Consider the following 21060-nt stretch of genomic DNA (forward strand, 5'->3'; position numbering starts at 1 on the left):
CGTGTATATATATATATATATATATATATATATATATATATAAACATATAAAATAGAAATAATTTTGCATATAATATTTGTATTTTTAACAGTGTAAACGGGGCTGAAAATATATAGATGCCTTTATATTTTAGGGGTTTAAAGGGGTCCCTCGAAAGGGGATCATCATAATTGGGGTTTCTGTGGCATCAAAAAGTTTGAAAATCCCTGGTCCATATTACTAATGCTCTATATTGTCTTCTGAAGTCATACAAGGTTCCCTTTATTTGAGGAAAAGACCAAATTTCCCTTTAAGCGCATATTCAAACTAATTTGTCTCATGGACATCACTACATGAGGCAGAAAACAGACATTTTCAGTGAATAACAACTTAAAGTATGCCCGTTAGTGTAAAAACACTTACAAAATAGTGCATGAGTTGTGTGAAACACTTTTATTATGCTGTTTTGTCATTTTGGAGCCTGACTGCCCCTGTCCTCAATCATCCTTACATATATTCTTGCATTTCACCTTTTAAGTTCCACATACTATAAGAAAGAAACTTGATTTGAATTGACATGAAGGTGAGTAAATGATCAAAAATTTTAAATATTTGGGTGAACTATATAAACACATATAAACACCCCTTTCACCACCCCTGCGCTTACTTGCTGGGCCACAAGAGGGCAATGAGGGTAAAGATCCCCAGCATTTTTTTTTTTTTTTATCTCACAGAACATCCACTCTTTCACAAAGATAAACGAAATAACTCTCACCCTCTCCTCATTCCTCTCTATCTGTCTGTTTCCTCACGCCCCCAACACACACACACACACACACCAAGATAAATGAACACCTCCTCACTCCTCAGCAGCACTTACCGTAGGTTGCATAACGTACTGTTGGTGAGGCATCCACGACGTACTCTGGACCTGTGGAAGGAAACCAGCATTTCTTAATTTCACTCCTCACCCCCCCTCCTACGCCTCCTCCCGCTGCCTCGAAGCCCCGATTCCCACAGAACAGCCAAGGCAGGAGCAAGTAATACAAGTGTGATAATTACACAGGGATCGGAATTCTACAGACAGCGATATTGCCTCCTAATTACAGCTCTGCGGCAGCAATTTCATCATCTAAGGCCGACTTGGACCCCAAAAAATATCTCCTTTCATCTCGCCGCCATAGTAATTCTCGCAGCTACATTTACTACATTTAGGACAGGGTTACTATAATTAACTAAAACTAAAACTATAAAAATAATTTTCGTTACTTGCAATAAAAATAAACCTTTACTAAAATAAAATAAAATAAAATCATTTTTTTATTTCAGCTAGCTGGCAAGGCAACATTTATCATTTTCTTTTAGTTAAACTTGATGTACTAAAATAAATAAAACTAAAACTGATATAAAATGAATAAAAACTACAGACATTAAAAAGAACAAAAGCTAATAAAAATGTCAAAACACAACAAAATTACAAAAACTTTCCATAAAATAAAAATAAAAAATGAAAATAAAAAATAAAAAGATACTAAAAATTATACTAAAATAACACTGATAAGCTTGATTATTTTTTTCTATACCACACACTGAAGAGACTAAAATAAATAAAACAAAAACTGTAATAAAAATGAATAAGAACTATATCTAAAACATTTAAAACATATAAAACAAACCAATAAAAATGCCAAACGCACACAACCAAGTTACAAAAACTATAACTAAAATCAAAATGAAAACTGAAAATATAAAAATAAAAATCAAGACTAAAAACAATACTAAAATAACTTATATATTTATAAACTTATACATGATATAATTATATATTTATGCACACAACAAATAGATAACTAAAACTGAAATAAAAATGAATAAAATCTATATAGACATTTAAAAAATGATAATAAAAATGAAAAACACGCACAATAAAATTACAAAAACTTTAACTTAAATAAATAAAATAAATAAAACAACAACACTAAAATAACACAGTTACGCGTATTATTTTTATACCACACGGACTGAGAATAACTGGCCACTTCCTGTCTGAGAGGATGGATGTATGCATTTATTTTCGTGAATGTGTGTTTGAACGGTTGTAGGTGTCTAAATTTATATGCGGTGTCCTTTTATGTTGTTCTAGGAAGAAAAGCCTTTGGGATTTGTTCATCACTGTGATCCGCCTCAGGCGTCTCTCTCTCTCTCTCTCTCTCAACACACTAAGTCCATTAAGATGTGTAAGCACACACCTCGTCTCTCTCTCTCCCCGACTGTTAAAAGATTCATGCTCTCGCTCTGCTCTCCCTCTTTCTCTCCTTCTCTCTGTCCTTTCGCCGGAGATGGAAACAGTTGTCTCTTGTTCCATTCTCGAAGTTCTAGCAGAGACTAGGGGAGAAATAAAGGTAGTAGCGCATTGATTTCCTGTCAGCTTGGCTTTGAACTCGTTTTGGCGGGTTCAGCACAGTTTGCAATTTAAAAATTAATTCGCCGGCCAGCGGGGCAATTTTGCACATGATATCACGAAATTTGATTAAGAGATAACCTTGGTGGCGTGCAGAATTTATCATAACAAACGTGCGGCAGAGAGCGCAAACTAAAAGACTAAGGCGCCGCTCCGGTCAGCGTGGGTGGTTTGTATATGTGCACTTGTGCTCGCATATGTGTGTGTCGGTGTGTTTGCGCGAGGACGAGGTTCTCATAAGGACGGGAGGTACATGATCTAAAGGGCTTAGCTATTCTCTACGCTCAGCAATGTTTTGTTTGGTTTAGCTTAAGCCAAATCAATTAAGGATGCTCATAGTCACTGTTTGCTCACTCCGTCTGACTGCAGGGCTGGAGAACAGCGTTAATAAGCGTTCCTAACATGAGAGCAAACACAGAGAGTGATGGAAAACACGCTATACCTCCACATGCTCTCCTCATATGTGTGTGACACAAATTGCGTTTGTGTTTGCATGTAATTGTGTTTGTATGCAGTGGCTCCAAAAGCATTTGGACACTCAAATTTCCTAAACGTCATTGCATTAGATATCAAACATCTGCAAAAAAAAAACTGGTGCTAAATCTCTTCTCAGAACAAATTACACTCTTCTTAGGAATTATTGTAATTATTTTTAAGCAGAAAGTGTTAAATTAATTTAACACACCACACTTTTTGTGAAATGTTTTGCTTGAGGAACTGTGCTATCAGTCTTTAAAACAAATGCATATTGTAAGTATGACATCTTAAGTGTCCAAATGTTTCTAAGGACCACTGTATAAATGTAAACATGTGAGTTTGCTTGCCTGCAGCATGTGTTTGTTCTGAATGCTGTGATCATACCTGATATGTGGAGACAGGAGAGGCTGCGATGAATGGAGTGATTGACGTTTGAGCGATCATGCGGTTTGTGGAGATGCTGTATGGTGAGGAGTAGAACCTGTAAGATACACAAAAACACTGTTGGTTCTGTTTGTATAAAACAAGAGTGTTACATCTTTGAGAGGGTCTGCGCAAAATTTAAGAGGAAAAAAAAAACATGTAACCAGCACATTTTTGAGAAATGTGCTACAAAAATAATTTTAATTGAATATGAAGTTTGTACATGTAACATTAACAGTATTAACACACTTAGTACTGTAAAGTATTAAATTATTTTTTTAAAAGTATATAATTTACTTCAGCTTTACAATAATTTACTTCTTTCACACTACTTTCAAAAGTTTAGGGTCGTTAAGAATTTTTAATGTTCTTGAAATAACTCTCTTACGCTCACCAAGGCTGCATTTATTTGATCAAATATACAGTAAAAACAGTAATATTACGACCCTTCAGAAATCATTCTAATATGCTGATTTGCTGCTCAAGAAACATTTATTATTATTATCATTGCTGAAAACATTTGTGCTGCTGAATATTTGTTGTGGAAAGCATGATACATTTTATTTTCCAGGATGTTTTGCTTCATAGAAAAGTTTAAAGTTGGCATGAAATCAAAATTGACTTTATTTACTTTACTAGCGCACATAGCTAGTCTTGATGTGAACAATTAATCCCTGCAAGTTAATCCGCTGAAAAAAATTGTTTGTCTTGGAAATCTTTAATCAAAATCTGAACATTTACTTCTGCTCTGGAATGGCATTCCTTCTCTGATGACTTCTGTTTGACGGCTTGGGCAGAATATACTTAAGCGCAAAAATAAAACCACGCCCTCTATTCCATATTCCGTTTCAGCTGGAAATACGTTACTACACTGAAATGAAGTCGGCAGCAACTTCCGGTTCACACAGACTTTAAAAGAACAGAGCAGAGCATTTATTTGAAATAGAAATCTTTTATATATTTGTGTGTTTATCTACACAGGCTTGTGTCACAACAGTTAATCTGTTGACTTCTCGGTTTTACCCGAGCAACAGCATTTTCCAATAGCTACAGTTCTCGAGCAGGACCTACTGCGGACATGTTTTATCTGCAAGCTCCGTTGCTAGGCTTTATTGATCGGCTTGTCTGGCAGCTGAGAAATGGAGCATGGGGAGAGAAACGCTGTCTGCCCCAGAGAGCTCATACTCCCTTATGTCACAGTCATACAAGACGACCTGAGTGAGAGCATGTCCAGGAAGAAGGAAACACAATCTTTGAAGCAGGGTTAAAATGTGAAGCTTTACACACCAGTTTACGTTAATGTGCAATCCTTTTTTAGCCTAGCACTATACTGTTATTTATGCCGACTGTATGAATTCACTATATATATACAGTATATATATATATATATTTACTGCTGTCTGCGGGAAAGGGAATGAAATAAGCCTAATGGTTAGAGAGTCGGACTCGTAACCCAAAGGTTGCGGGTTCGAGTCTCGGTCCGGCAGGGATTGTAGGTGGGGGGAGTGAATGTACAGCGCTCTCTCCCACCTTCAATACCACGACTGAGGTGCCCTTGAGCAAGGCACCGAACCCCCAACTGCTCCCCGGGCGCTGCAGCATAAATGGCTGCCCACTGTTCCGGGTGTGTGTTCACGGTGTGTGTTCACTGCTGTGTGTGTGCACTTTGGATGGGATAAATGCAGAGCACTAATTCCAAGTACGGGTCACCATACTTGGCCACCGCTGCAGCATAAATGGCTGCCCACTGTTCCGGGTGTGTGTTCACGGTGTGTGTTCACTGCTGTGTGTGTGCACTTTGGATGGGATAAATGCAGAGCACTAATTCATAGTATGGGTCACCATACTTGGCCACATGTCACGTCACTTTTCACTTTAATATATATATATACACTAATGTGGTAGAAGTGCTGGAAAGGAGAAAGGAAACAAATAAAGCATTTCAGAATCCGCCGCTTTTTCCCCGATTGCATATTTTTTTTGTCATTCCTTATTTCATTCCCTTTCCCGCAGACAGCAAGTGCTGAGTCAGGGGTGCAGAAGGAGCCGGAGCTGGTAACCAAGGTACGATGATGACTGTTTCCCCAGAGTGCCGGATCAGAGACAGAGCCCTGGGCCTTCCGTCCACTGGAGCGGATAGATAGAAAGGGTCTTATTTCCCCTAGTCCAGTACCAGTATCTTCCTGCCCTGAAACCAGCACCTGACGAAACTCTTACACTCTTCGGTGCAACAATGTTCAACAAGAGCTCCTCAGATGTTGTTAACACTGCTGAATAGACCAAATTGATGGTTAGTCAAGGAAGTCTTGGTGGTTAAGCTAATTGACCCTTTAAAGCTGTATGTCTCATTAACATGATCAGTACCTTCCTGAAAAAAAAAGCTTTTGAATATGATGTACCACATGTCTTCTGCCCTCTGGTGGATTATTCATATACTTCAGGAAGTAGAAGGACTTTTTTAGTTCCCTTTTTCAAAATGTCCACCTTTGTGTTGATATATGTTTTTTTTTTTGTGAAATGTTGATAAATTAACACAAATAATAACTTGTATTTAGTTATTGATAGTCAAAATGCATATTTACAAGCAACTGTTCATCTTTCAAACATTATTAATAGAAAAACTGGTTTGAAAACTGATCAAATATGATACAAATACCAAGCAAGAATTTGAGGCATATTATTTTAATCATAATTATAATGCATTTCAAAATGTATTATGCCCACATAAAATGATAATAAAACCATTTAATAATTAAATTAAATACATTTCAAATTGAAACAATTTTACTAAGATATACTGATATTTTGTATGTATTTTTATATATGCATATTTATACACTACCAAAAAAATTTGGAATAAAAAAAAAAAAAAAAAGAAATCAAAATTTGGAGTCTTAAATACTTAGAATAAATACTTGTATTAAAGGATGCATTAAAAGTGAAAGTAAAAACACTTTACTAAATATTTTTATTTCAAATCAATGCTGATCTTTTGAACTTTCTATTCATCAAAAAATCCTGTATCACAAAATTATTTAACTGTTTGTTGAGCAGCAAATCAGCATATTAGAATGATTTCTGAAGGATCATGTGACACTGAAGACTGGAGTAATGATGCTGAAAATTCAGCTTTGCCACCACAGGAATAAATGACATTTTTAAATATATTCAAATAGAAAACAGCTGTTTTAAATTGTAATATTTTACAATATTACTGCTTTTACTGTATTCTGATAAAAAAATCATAAGAAACTTCTTTCTAAAACACTTAAAAATATATTATTTAATATGTCAGACGTTACAGGAAGCCTCAGACAAGCATAATAACAATATCATCAAAACACAACAATGTACTTTTTGTTGTATTGCTGGTATTTTTTAGCAGGAATCACTGGTATGAGGATGGATTCACCGCTACAGCTTAAGTTCATCGTTTTACCCTCGGACAACCTTAACAAGCATTGAAAACTCAAAACAACAAATGACCCTCTCTTACCCGTTCTGCATTGCAGTGGGATCATAGGTCAGCGCCATGCCACTCTGAAACACAACACAGACAGGACAAAGAGTGAAAGATTGTTCTGGTGAAGCAAGTATCCTATAAAGTCTATTGAGTAATGCTGGCAATAGAACAGGGTCATCTAATAGGGGCCGGCCAAGTGCTCTTTATATCTTTAAAAGCACATGGCCGAGACTTGTAGCTGTGGATCTATTACCTCAGAGCGCTGGGCTGTAATACCAGACAGGCTCGGATTCGATACTGCACAAAGTTATTTGGTATTTACAAGGCTGCAGAAAGCATAGCTCATGTTGACAGAGCCACACTAGCTAAGTGAATAAGGGGGGAAAGCTGACCGCTTAGACCCGTATTGGACTGGAGCAGATAAACAACGCTCATATACTGCAGCTTTGTCAGGCGCCAAGTTTTCCTCAGTGGGGGAGAAAACCTGGAGACTGGTGGGAAAACCATCGACCTAACTTACGTGTGACTGGACACTCGATCTAGTTAATGTGGACCCCTGGGGTTGCATATTGAAATACGCCTTCATGAGAGCGTGCAGCCAAAATCATGGTGACTGCTAGCTCCCCATAATGGGCGATCACGGTCTGGTCGGTATCTGGGCACGCTTCCCTGAACTGCCGCGTCATGCCAGCAGCTGGGGCTGCCCAGAAAATGCCAGTTGTTCACCCGGCCGCCATTTTCCCATCAGCCAACCCAGACGGCGCGACTTGCTTTGCAAGAATAAGAACAGGAGAGGAGAGATTAAAGGACTTGAGTGAAAGACTGGGAACTTAAACATGGCCAGATGACTCCATCAATCAAATGTTTTCTCCCGCCTCCCTTTCTTCCATCCTAAGTATGAAACAAAGGGGTTGTTTCCAACATACTCCCTTCTTCAAGGCTGGGTATTTTGGGAAAGGGAATGCGGGGGGAAAATAGGGCAGAAGCTGGCGTGGAAAAGGTAAGTACATAGGATCAGGTTGTGTGTCATTTGGAACTGAATTGAGGCTGAATTCAAATGGTTGCATTTGAATTGAATTTGAACAGACACAGCAAACAGGATGTTAGGAAGTAGAATGAAAAATATATAAAATTAATATAAATGCAATTTTTATTAAAAAGCCAAGTTATGAACTGGCTTATGAACAGATCGATTGACAGACAGATTGATAGATAGACAGACAGATAGACAGACCGATATTAGTAGGTCTTTGAGGATGCCAACGCTCACCTCTCCTTCCCGAGGCCACGGTCGGCCATTTTGAGGGTACTTGCTCAGACTCTGCCTCTTCTTCTGTCCTCCGTCTGCAAACTTGCACAGCAGCGGTTCCGTCGGGACTGTGGAGGAGAGGGAACAAACACAGAAGAATATAAAAGATCAGTCAGCTAGTCGAGAGGGAGGAATACGGATACCTCCATAGGTCAACCGCAGTACGATTGATGGAAAGGTCATGACCTCGGCAAAGAATGTGGAGTGTGTTTTGAACAGAGAGGGAAATGTTACACCGCAGGTATCACACCCACACCGAGCCCACAGAGCGGTGGAGGAATATCCAATGACCTTTTGAAGTTCAACCCCCCTCGACTTCCTGCAAGCCCCCCCCCCCTCCATTATGTCTTCGACACTCCACTTTTGGCACGGGCATCCTCTCAAATCCCCACCATCAAAACAACTTCCCTGGCAGGTCTTCAAAGCGTCTTGTTTAATATTTGCAAAATAATAAATGACCTGATTGAGACAGTAAATAACTTAAATGGCATTGACTGCGCCAGCCGAATTGTTTCGAAACATTGTTTGTTTATTTTTGGTGCTCACTGAAGTGTGTATCTCGCTTACTATCTCTTAACAAACGTGGAAAGCAAAGCGAGAAGGCTCCTCTACGACCCAGAGGGGCCGGTTCATGCAAAAGGCGAGCGGAGAGTTCAAAATAGTTCTCTTACAAAAGTGCAAAGCAGGATGGCAGGCGCTGAAGCGAAACACTTCAATGTTCTCGCTCAGTCATGACGGCAATATGAATTGCAGGGTGTGGAACACCTCTCTGAAGTCTCCGAACACACTTGAAGAGTAGGAAATTTTGCTCTCCAGTTGAACAAATTCCCATGTGCCACAGCTAAGCTAAACTTAATTTGGTTTCCTCGGCAACCAGAAAAACTAATTTAAAGCGAGCGCAAACTCCTTGGATGATGGGATCTGGCAGAGAGCGATGATAGATGCAGGAGGAGGAGTTTTTGCTTTGTGGAGTCCAGACAACTGTTCGGAGTAATCCTGCCCTCCGGCGATATGACTCTACAGTCACCTCTGAAAGTATGTTAGTTTGGCAGAGAAAAATTAACACTTTCTCTTCCGCGTGCTCTCACCTGCACTGCGATATTTCAGCTGCTCTGTGGAACAATAGAAAGCTGTTGTATCACAGGCCGCAGAGGATGCTTTGTGCGTAAATAAGCACATATATTGCATAGAACCAGATAAACAAATACAAAACAAGCAGCTGAAACGGCTCAACAGTACATTATGTATTCTGTAGCCGAATAGATTATTTAAAAGCTGTTGTTTGTTCTTATTTGTCTGTTGTTTAGAATGAGACATCAAACAAGGGATCAAGTCTTCAAAACAAAGATTTCAGAATAAAATAGCCATTTTGAGACTATAATTATTCAGAAAAACACTAATTGGACATGATGCCAAAGAAAAGATTAGATGAAAGAAGAGGACAGAAACAAGAAAACAACAGATGAAAAGAGATCAGAAGAGAAGAGACAGTTGATAGAAAATATGTATATACTGTATATATATCTAAATATATATGTATGTGTGTGTGTGTGTGTGTGTGTGTAATTTCTTTAGAATATATTACATCTCTAACCAAATCATAAATTGTTCATTAATTGTTTAAAGAGGAGGAAAGATAAGACATGAAAAGAAAAGAGACAAGACAAGACAAGACAAGAAAACAGAAGACATTTGAATGAGATAGTCACTAATAAATTCCAAAAGTATTTAAAAATAAGATACAAAAATTTGAATTAAAAAATAAAATGAACAATGTGTGTATGTGTGCGTGTGCATTTTTCCCAAAATCAAAATGTTTTACAATTTTAAAACAAGCTGTTCTCCATCAATACAAGTTGTTCTCATAAACACAAATTTTCTCTAAATTATATAAAATCTCTTGCCAAATCATAAATTAATAATAAAAGATTACATAAGAAAAAATTAAAGGAGAGGAGAAGAGAAGAGAAGTCCTTGAGTTCTTCAAAAAAAGAGTTTTTGGCCCCTGTGATCTCATTTTGCTTTGAGCTGTAGTGAGGTGGGGTAAAAGTGTCTCTCCTCCACCTGCAGAGAAGGCAGGGTCTACACCTGCAGTCTTGTCATCACCCTCCTATTATACACACACGCACACGCTGGCCAGCACTGATAACGGCAGCACAACACAAGCGGCTCCATTGTGAAGGACAGACCGAAATCGAGGCAGCAGAAAAGATCACAGCTTTTGCGGCAGACTTGAAATGTTTGAGCAAGCAGCTCTCCCCTGCCCTATCTCAAAAACAATGAGTCTGTGTGTGTTTCAGCTGAGACAGTGGGAAACGCCCTGCATTAAACCCCCTCACAGTTTAGGCCGAACTCTAAAATAACAACCAGCGCCATCATAAAACAGCGAAGCCAAATAACGTTGGGAATTTTTGTGCTGCTTTTGGAGCGTGGTGGAATATCCATGCTGATTTTATGAGCAGACTCTGCTTGGCATTAGCTCTGTTTGTTTTGCTAGTCAGGTTGCCCTGAACTCAAAGTGCTGAATCTCACTCATGCGAGGAAAGTTTTGAGCCTGTGTTAAGAATGACTGATTTTTGATTCAGACCCGAAATTCATCCAGGGAAATCATACCGCATGCACACAAAAACAAATACCTCCAGCAACAACCTTACTTTCCTTGTGTATATACAATGAGATAAGACATGCATAACTATTACTATTGCTTAAGTTTAACTCTTAAAACTGTAATTAATACCATTTGTGCTATGAACATAAATGATATCTGAAATCCAATTATGATCATTTTTCACAGAATTTTCAGGAAAAACAGGAAAATGTACACTGCTCTTTTGACTTGAGACAGTACATAATGGCCCAGAATACCTTAGCAACTTCCTAGCTACAAGCTAACAGCCACAACATGCTAAAACCACTGCATAGCAACACAAAACCCACTCTAGCAAAAGTATAACAACATCTTGGTAACACTGTAGCAAAAATGCTAAATTGTAGTTACTACAGCTGTTAAAACTCTAATACCATAATAAATTAATTCTGTATCTCCTCCAAACGCTTTCTGAAGGTTTCTGTCATTTTGCTTACTTTATTTTTCATGAATGTGGTGTCTAATACCAAATTCTACACAGGTATATAGACACAACTGTAGTATTTTGGTGGAAACCATGGTTACTGTGATAAATTTTGGCAAAGGAGGTTCGCAGGCCATGCTAGACTGCTTCAAACCTATCAACACAAACAGAAACATATGTACAAGAACACACACACGCACACACACACACACACTAGCTGTTAAGGTATCTCAATCTGACACTTTATCACACTTAATGAGCTAAAGCATGACGCTATTCCACAAACCACCACAGGGCAAACCACTAACACTCACACGCACTCACTCAAACATCTGCAGCGCTGCACGCATGTCAATTCGCCAATATTTTAATCAGAGTCTCCTTGGAGCTCCACACACCATTGCAGTAAGTGTCCCAACATGATGACGTGTTTTCAATGTAACATGAACTATTGTAGGGAAAATTCATAATTTATTGACCCATTTTTAAATGTTTTCTTTCTCATGGGGCATATATGAATTATTGTTGGGCCACTTTTCATTGCTTTGGGAGTTTTCCCAATGAAAACTCATGCTCGTTCTCTTAAATCCTGTAGAGACAAACACAAAAATGAAAGCATAATTTTAACGAAACACAATATGTTAATGGAATATTTTTTTTCGTATTGAAAGTGTGTATGATTGTGTGTCCATAAGTGCTTCCATAACATTTACCCAAGCAGACAGCTCTAACCACATGTATTTCCAAGCTGTTTATTAACTTTGGGTCATGGCACTGCAGATGTTCAGTTGAGGAGGGAATGTGAAAGGGGTGGGGGGTCCGTCAATAAGATAGACATGTGTTTCTAATCCATGGCTGTCGTCCTGTGTGCCAACTCCAGCTGGGCTCCCACAGACCTCCAGTTCTCATTGTGGGCGGCATGCATTCCTGGAGCCACACCCAAGTTTCCCACCCTCAGCCCTACGATGGCCCTCAAGTTCCCAGATTTCTCTGTTACTTCACTCATACCTGCCATCCTTTCCTTCCCGATGATCTCAAACAAGCTGTAGGGCCCTATGACTTCCATTATATTCTTTCCTCCAAATTCTGTTTTAATTTATCCCAAATTCCATGTTTTCTTTTTTTTTTCTAGATTCAGTTTTAATTGTTTAATTCAATTTCAATAATCAGCTCATCAATTGAATAAATACATAAATAAATAAATAAATGCCACTACTACTACTACTACTGCTACTACTACTAGAGTCCTATGCAATGTGTTTTTCCCTAGAAATTCTGTTTGAATTTTTCTGGATTTTGTGTTTTATATTTAATACAAAATTGTTATAAAACATAATGGCAATCAAATCAGTTGATAAAATGTTAACAATTTAATTCATCTATTAAAATGTAATCAAATGAGACATAAATAACTCCTTCCATTTTTGGCAAACAAGGTGCTACAAAACAGAGATTTACTGTTTAAATATAAGAAAAATTTAATTGAACAATTAAAACATGGTTGAAAAATTGTGTAATATTCACAATGTATATTGTGTAATATATATTTCTTAAGAAATACTAATTCAAATTATTTTTAAACTATTGTCAACTGTATTGTTATTATTGTTGTCGTTACTTTGAGAAGTATATTGTATTGTACAAGAGTAGTATATTTCTGTCATAATTTCAAGTTAAAGCAAACATCTTGGCGGGTTTCTGTGTGTGTATATGATTATACGTAGTCTTGATCAAATAAAATGGTGAAATGCTTGTGTGGTGAACTCTCAGAGTAGCTCTGGAAATTAAGTTTATGGATTCATGTCCTGAAGTGAGACGGCAGACTCTGAAAACACCATGATTTTCATGTAGCATACTAAGCACAGTAGACGAAACTGCGCTGCTTGTGTATTCTAAGACGTAGAACAAGCAGTATATAGACCTGCCATTAAGTATATAGCCCTACTTTTGATTTATTCATCCAAATTTTGCCAAATTCCATGATAATTCTAAGTTATACAGTAAACTGCATTTTTATGACTGGATTCTGTGATTATGATTCTGCATTGCTGAAATCATAGGGGATGCACTGATACTAAGCGCATTTGGGTTAATCAGGGTTTTCTTACTCAAAGACACTGATTTAACTGGAAGATTGGCTTGACACAGAAGGCCTTGAAAACAACATGTGTACATGTGCATCACATGGAACTCCCTGTTCTAGAACACGCAGAGAGCAAAAGAAAGAATTGTGTTTACCAACAGGAAGAGCACTGTTTGCCCTGGAACCGTGTGCACTGAGTGGGTAGGAGGAGCGTGTGACCCTGACAAAGCTGGTGTCTACACATCGCCCACGCTCTAATAGCAGCCTACCGCACAGATCTGTTACGCTGCCAGCTTGGCACAGTGGCTTTCAGGTCCAGGAACGACGGTGTACTCTGGTTTCACATTCAGCCACCGCTGAACGATACATATAGAGAGAAAACAGAGAAAAACACAGCCCAGAGTTGAGCGCTGCTGTGAGGTGAGCCCACACATGCTCGGTGAGACACAAGACTTCACTGAACGCAAAAACACCACAACCCTGGTATTATACGTTTATTTGCAAGATGGGAAGCCTGGCCTTCCCATGAAGCCATGGGCGTGAGCCTTATCCTGGAGTTTTACACACAGAAAATCTCCTGCATTATACAATACAGCGCTCCTAGAAGCCTCCCAAATACGTCATTTCAATTCCCCGTAGAAACCTTGTTCGCTGTGCAGAGAAACACATTCATGATAGAAGAAGGTTTGAGCACAGAAAGAAATTCTGGCTCCTCATTGCTCACCCTCCAACCAACGTTAACTCTAATAATGTTTCAAACAGACAAAACAGACACGCTGGAAAGAAACAATTCATTTAGGTTTAAGATTTAAACACATGCTACACTGTTAAAAATGATTGTAATTTTAAAGCAAAAAGAATGTAAAGATACTACAGTAAAACATGTAAATTGGTCAACTGTAAGGGAAAAGCTGAGATGCAACAAAACATATAATTTTACTGTGAAATACTGCAAAATTATGTAACATGTCATGAATTTAAAATGATCTTATAATTTACAGAGTATTCAAAAGACAAGAAATGTATGGTTACAGCAAAATATTGTTAAAATTTGTAAGAAAGCTTGTAAGAAAAAACATTACAGTGGAAAAACAGAGGTCTCCGTGATGCACTGCATTTGATGATATTTGTTAATTTTTTACTGTTTCTTTTTTTTTTTTGGTTGTTATGTACAGTATACACTACTATTCAAAAAATGTTGGGTCAAAAAAAAAAAATCAGAATTTAAGAGAAATCTTTTGTAATATTACAAATATCTTTAATATGTGTGTCCCATTACGTAAAAAAAAAAAAGGATAGGATACTAGATAGGATACTTGAGGAATTATGACGACCTGCAGCATTTTCTAAGGTTACAAATGTAAAGCATGCATTCTTTATAACCCTCATGCTAATGCTAATAGTAATGACAACAAATAAAACGTGAAACAACCGCTTCCCAGTGTGATGCCCTGATCTTGGATCAGTGCTGGGAGAGCAGTTTACTCTGTGCACTGGTTTGTTTGTTTGGGTTAAAGCGGGTAAATATCACTGTCCGGTTTGACATTTCCCCTCAGTGGAGAGAGAACAGGAGGAAAGAGACAATACAGGAAGAGAGAGACAGAAAGACAGACAGCAAAAGCGAGACGCGCACTGAGTAGAATACAAACATTGCATAATCAACTTAGCCTCCCCACTTCCTGCCTTTTAATGGGCCTGTCTGACTTTGGTTTGGTGGATGCTGGTCTGCACAGCCCGTCCTGAGAGCAGGTCACTGGAGAGAGAGGGAGACAGACTATTGTCTCGGTTCTCTAATAAAACACTGCAGAATGCAAGGTCAGGAACCAGTTCACTGCATGCTCATTTAAAGGTTGAAGTTCATGTTTCATTTAGAAGGAATGTTCTTACCGCATGAAAACAGAAAATAACATTAAGTTGTCTCTCTGTGAGATGAATTCACTAAACAGTTGCACCACTTTTGTGTGCAATATTTCAGCAAAAAATTAAAAATAAACAAAAGAAATAAAATAACCACTGGCAATCCAGTTTAAAGGGGTCATATGATGCTTAATGTTGACATGCTTTAATGTTCAAAAAACACATTATTTTTCAAATACTGTACATTATTGTAGGTCCTCTATGCCCCGCCTCTCTCAAACGCTTCGTTTTCTACAAAGTCCCTCCTTCCGACAAGCGCAGTCTGCTCTGATTGGCCAGCTGACCCAGTGCATTGTGATTGGCCAAACACCGCAAGCACTCATCGGAAATGTAACACCCCTTACCATAACCGCGAGCTTCACCTTTCAAAGTAAATATCAGTTAATAATGACGTTATCTCTCTCTCTCTCTCACGCGCGCGCACACATGATGCGCAAAACTCCGCATTTTAACAGTCAATAGCAAATACTTAAACTAATAACAAAACAGTAGCTGATTCAGAAGCTCCAGATTGTCATAGCAAAGTCAGAATTACCTCCTCTCCTAGGTTCACGGAACGGTCGTCCATAAAATGCATTGCTGTTCTGTTGTAAGTAATCTTAAAGATTCCTAAATGCATCTACTTCTGGTAGGCCAAATAAAGTGCTTTTGCTTTCGCTTAGAAACACACAGCTTCTCCCTTGACATGGCTGCTTCAACACTAACTGCGGTTACTGAAACCACGCCTTCTTTCTTTGCGTGCACATTTGGGCCGCATTATGCTAATATTTCCACATAGTGAGGTAGATATGTGGGGGCGTATTAGAACGAGCCGTTTTAGGGGGGCGTGGCAGAGTCTTAACTTTGATAAAGAATATCTCTTTGGTTTTGAGACTTTAGTCTTTGCAACTTCAAGGATCTTATCTATGCACAATCAGCTTGTAACACTCCAAAGAGAAAGGAAAACTTGAAAACGCATCATATGACCCCTTTAAGCATAGACAGTCTGCACCATGCATATTTAAACTGAGTAATTGTCATTTTTTTCAGCACAAACACTTTCTATGCGAATGCATGCATTTATAAATTATACTTATATATACTTATATATTTTTAATGCTTTTTAAATAAGTCTCTTATGCTCACCAAGGCTGCATTTATTTGATCAAAAATACAGTAATATTGTGAAATATTATAACAATTTAAATGAACTGGTTTCTGTTTGTATATATTTGAAAATGCAGAAGCCATTTTTTCCAATCTTTAGTGTCACATGATCCTTCAGAAATCATTTTAACTTTCAAAAAGGGTTCTAAAAAGAAACATTTCATATTATCACCAGTGTTCAAAACAGCTCTGCTGCTTAATATGTTTGTTGAAACTACATTTTCTTTTCAGAATTCTTTGATGAATAGACAGTTCAAAAGAACATCATTTATTAGAAATAGAAATCTTTTGTAACATAATAAATGTCTTATTGTCACTTTTTATTAATTTAATGCATCCTTACAGAATGAAGAAGGAAAAAAAAGGCTAAAAGAGACTTGACATGAAAACGTGCACGTTACTATTTCGGGTTTATTTATATCAAGTTTTTCTGTGCTCACGCGAAACTGTCCCATGCGAATGTAAAAGTGTTTTACAAACGTCACAAGGGTTTTTTAGACTTCAGACGCACTGTAAAATTAGGCTGGTAATAGATGTATTCACAAAAGTCAGCACTATTTGCCAGCCGCAATTAACTATTAGCACTGTGGAAAGCAGGTGGTAAACAGAACTTTGTTGAAAAAAAGATGCTTACATAGCTGTAATTCATCATATGATATATACAGACAGCGCATGCAAATAACCCCACTCCCCCGTGTTTGCTGGTTAAAAATGCAGGAAAATGTTTCCCTCATTTCAGGTGTTTGAAAAGCATTTGCTTGCGTTTCTGCCCCTGTGTGTGCGTATGAAATCAAATCTGTCTGATTTGGATATGCATGACTCATCCCAGCAGCCCTAATGAACGCTTGATAAAGAAGAAGAAGAAAAAAATACATGCAATATTGCTTCCTAATGGGCTCTCCGCTGAAATCACTAGCCCACCGTGGGGCTGACTGCTGTCCTCTCTCGGGTCAGAGGCAGACAGAGCTATTAGTGAATGCCCCAGATCAGATAGATTTCACTGAAAGATCATTTCTCCCCCTCATTAGAATTCTATCTTGTGTAAACGCGATTATCTGGGCCCGGCTTTGTTTGTGTCAGAACAGCGCTAAATCAATCACGACACTGTCGAGGACGAACAAAGCATGAATAAATCAAAATATAATGCGGTTTAGAAAATTTGGTTTGGGGAAATCTCCAGATAGCACTGGTGTGAAATGACAGAGGCGCCACACACTTGCCGCAGTTTGAAGACCCGCTGGGCATGTCACCTTATTTTACTGATGATATTAGCTTCAGATTTATTGATTTGTTAAGAACTGGGCATCCGATTTGGTGTTCACATTGGCACACGGCTCTTTGACTGATGGTCAAGGTGTTCACATGTTGATACGATGCTCAAAAACTTCATTCAAATTGGAAGCATGGAAGCCAAATGCAGGTAATCCGATGCTAATTCAACTGTCACTTTGTATTGTGATGAAAGTCAATTGTTTATTCAGTCAGCGTCTACCTTGTATTAACCAAGAACATTCCATTTTTTTCTGATTCATCTGCAATGCAATGCATGAAAATATACGAACATGTGAATAACCTTTGCATTTGGTTTTCACATACAAGTGTAGAAAATATGAATCAATTTTACTCTGTTAAGCCATAAGCAACAAGAGAAGACCTTTATAGCAGCTCCACTGAAGATATTATTTTCATACCTCAACCACTAACACATATTCAAGCTGTTTTCCAAAACACCTGATCCCTTTACCCCACCTGCGCTTAGAGACCCGGTTACCAGGTGCATACGCGGCGTGCATGTGTGTGTGTGTGTGAGAGAGAACGAGAATCCTTTTCCACATGGATCTAATGTCAGCCACATAACCATGATTGATTGTGAGTCGTGGGTCAAAGTGCAAAACTGGGCCAAACTGGGCATTTGGGCATAAATGTGTCTTATGATTGTGAAAAATGTAAAATACAGAAACATGAGTGTAAAATGAAATGTTGCACTATTTTTAGGTCACTAATCAAATAAGCAAATTTTGACACTGACCATGTGCATTCTTTTGTACAGATTCTTGGTTTCAGTGACATTATGCTGATAATGTAATTTGTAATGAAAAAAAGAAAAGAAAAAGAAAATCAAATATTTTCACTAATGATCTTAAACTTTTAGACCCAACTGTATGCACTATAAATAGGGCTGCAGGATTAGGAAATACATAAATAAAACTCACATTTTTTTCTCTTGATAATGTAATGATGAATAATTTTTAATTTTGATTAATAGAATTTACATGAAAAACTATTTTATATTTAGGCCAAACAAAGCTGTTCTTGAATGAATGTTTTGATGTTTTATATATCAATAAATCCAGACATTGCCTAAAGAGTCAACTTCTCACTGGCCCTCTTAGCAGAATAAAAAATAAAAACCCGTTATCAGATTTTGAATAAATTATACACTGAAAGCAAGCAAAGCGTCAATAATAGAATGCTCCCATCTTGTTATGATCAATAAAGCTGTCATTGCAAATTTACACAGCATCATGAGACCTGCAGATCAGCACGAGCTCAAGGAATATTAAATCATGGCAGCCAATTTTTTACTCTATTAATTGTGCAGCTCATATATATGAAGAAATGTGAATTATTTAATGTCAGTTCATGTTTAGGACCCAGTGTTCTCTCCTCTCACTCAAAAACATGGCAAAGATTTAAACACACATGCTGGCATGATGGGACACTGGAGGAATCCAGAGAGCCTGCAGCATTTCCTGTATCCGAGGACACGGGCGTCATGTTTGCATGTTTACGAGCGTTGTAAAAGCCATCCATCTGACTTAGTGTTCAGCTCTGCAGAGCAGGCCTCACCACAGAGAGTGTGGGGTTTTCACACTGCCCTCCACCACATTAACCACTGCCATTCTCTCTAAAGACTACAGCCGAATCTAAACACCTTTCATTCCTGCCTCCTGTACTCTGAAGACACTTGTCACATCCCTGCAGAGGAAAAAAAAACTGGTTCATGCTTATTCAAAGGTTATGGGAAAAGTGAGTTTTGGGGAAGTGAAAAGCAGAGAACTGGAAATGGAGCCGTTTTAGAAAATGATGTGCGCAAATGCTCTCAGAAATCCCAAAACAGGTAGTTTGGGGGGGATGTGAGAGACAAGAAAATGACAAGAAAATGACACATTTACAGTTTTAGCAGAGACTGTGAGTGCTGCTTTCTTGTACAGAACTCACCACTAGTGATGATTGGATTTTGCTATGCAGTTGCAAGTAAGTAATGTAAGTCTATGGGATTTTCCCTACCAATTTTATCATCAAAATGATCTCAAAATATGGAGAAAAAATGTTCCTTAATGTTTTAGTCATTAATAAATTAAATATTCAAGGAATCCCATATAAAGGGATAATTCTAGATCTTGATCTTTTATAATACTGTACATTAAATAGTTTGGCACAACATTGTTCTTTTTACAGTAAATTACACTACTGTGCAAATGATTTCTATTTCAAATAAATGCTGTTCTTTTTGAACTGTCTATTCATCAAAGAATCCTGAAAAAAAAAATAAAAGCAAAAAATCAAGCAGCACAAAAATTTTCAACATTGATAATAATATGAAATGTTTCTTGAGCTGCAAATCAGCATATCAGAATGATTTCTGAAAGATCATGTGACACTGAAGACTGGAGTAATGGCTGATGTAAATTCTGCTTTGTTATCTCAGGAATAAATTACATTAAATTGTCATCATATTTCACAATATTACTGTTTTTTTTTTATCAAATAAATGCAGTCTTGGTGAGCATAATAGATTTGTTTTAAAAATATTAAAAAATTCTTAACGACTCCAAACATTTGAATTGTAGTGTCTTTATTAAGTATAAATAATTAAATAATAATTTATTTATTTTAAATAAAAATTAAATAAAAAGCAAAATATATAAGATTTTATAAAATTAAATAAAGAAATAATACAAACTAATTTTACTATTTTATTAAAAACCTTAATTATTAGTACTAATGTCAAGATAAATTAATTGAAAAGATCATTTTGTGATAGAGTGGTGACATATTTTGAGAATTATCCAACACAAAGTATGAGCAAAAATGATAGCGATGTATGCCTTAGCAAGCGCCACTAAATATAGAGAGTGAGAGAACAAATACAGTAAAAGAGAAGAAAGAAAGAAGGAAACAGAGAGAAAGAGGCACACAGAGAATGTGAGAGAACAATATGTGCTAGCGCCCATTATGTTCGCCAGTAAGTCCAGGGAAAATAAACAGCTTCATTAGCACGTCCTTTATAGAATTTCTCTCTTTCTCTCTCTCCCACACATAGCGTGTGAGCGCCTTGTCTGAAGCACAAACTATCCAAACATAAGACATCAGTCAGAAGCCAGCTCAGTGCTCATAAATACATCAGAATGTTCCAGATACCTCCACGCCGGGCCGCCAAACCCTTACCTGAGAGCCCTCCAGTATGACCTCACCAATGGAACACAAACACTGCAAGAACTGAACCCAAAAACAGTCCAAAAATAACATGTCACACCAGATCATCAGATTTCTCGCAGATTTATCTTGAAAAGGGGGGGTGCTATCTTACATTTCATTTCGATGGTGTGGCATGTAAACAGACAGAGCGCACTGTAATAGATTAAGGATACGTTCACTTCAAACAGTGGAACAATATGGTTGTCTAGTGGTTTGGCCCCTGCTGGTAGATGTCGTAACTACACCAT

At 37.7% G+C, this 21060-nt stretch overlaps 1 protein-coding gene across 4 annotated transcripts in view; it reads right to left on the reverse strand.

Moving 5' to 3' along the window:
• LOC107713827 (RNA-binding motif, single-stranded-interacting protein 3-like) overlaps window positions 1-21060 on the reverse strand; it is a 134645-nt gene that overhangs the window by 13047 nt on the left and 100538 nt on the right. For 3 of the 4 annotated variants that reach the window (XM_016519456.1, XM_016519455.1, XM_016519457.1), the window contains exons 7-10: window positions 8075-8181; window positions 6838-6881; window positions 3303-3399; window positions 861-911 (exon numbers count right to left, since the gene is read on the reverse strand). In XM_016519456.1, the coding sequence (XP_016374942.1) occupies window positions 861-911; window positions 3303-3399; window positions 6838-6881; window positions 8075-8181 (299 nt within the window). The remainder of the gene's footprint in view (window positions 1-860; window positions 912-3302; window positions 3400-6837; window positions 6882-8074; window positions 8182-21060) is intronic. The other variant, XM_016519458.1, reaches the window with a different exon arrangement.

The sequence above is a fragment of the Sinocyclocheilus rhinocerous genome, unplaced genomic scaffold, assembly GCF_001515625.1.
Source record: "Sinocyclocheilus rhinocerous isolate Xijiao unplaced genomic scaffold, SAMN03320098_v1.1 scaffold779, whole genome shotgun sequence".
NCBI classification, from domain to species: domain Eukaryota; kingdom Metazoa; phylum Chordata; class Actinopteri; order Cypriniformes; family Cyprinidae; genus Sinocyclocheilus; species Sinocyclocheilus rhinocerous.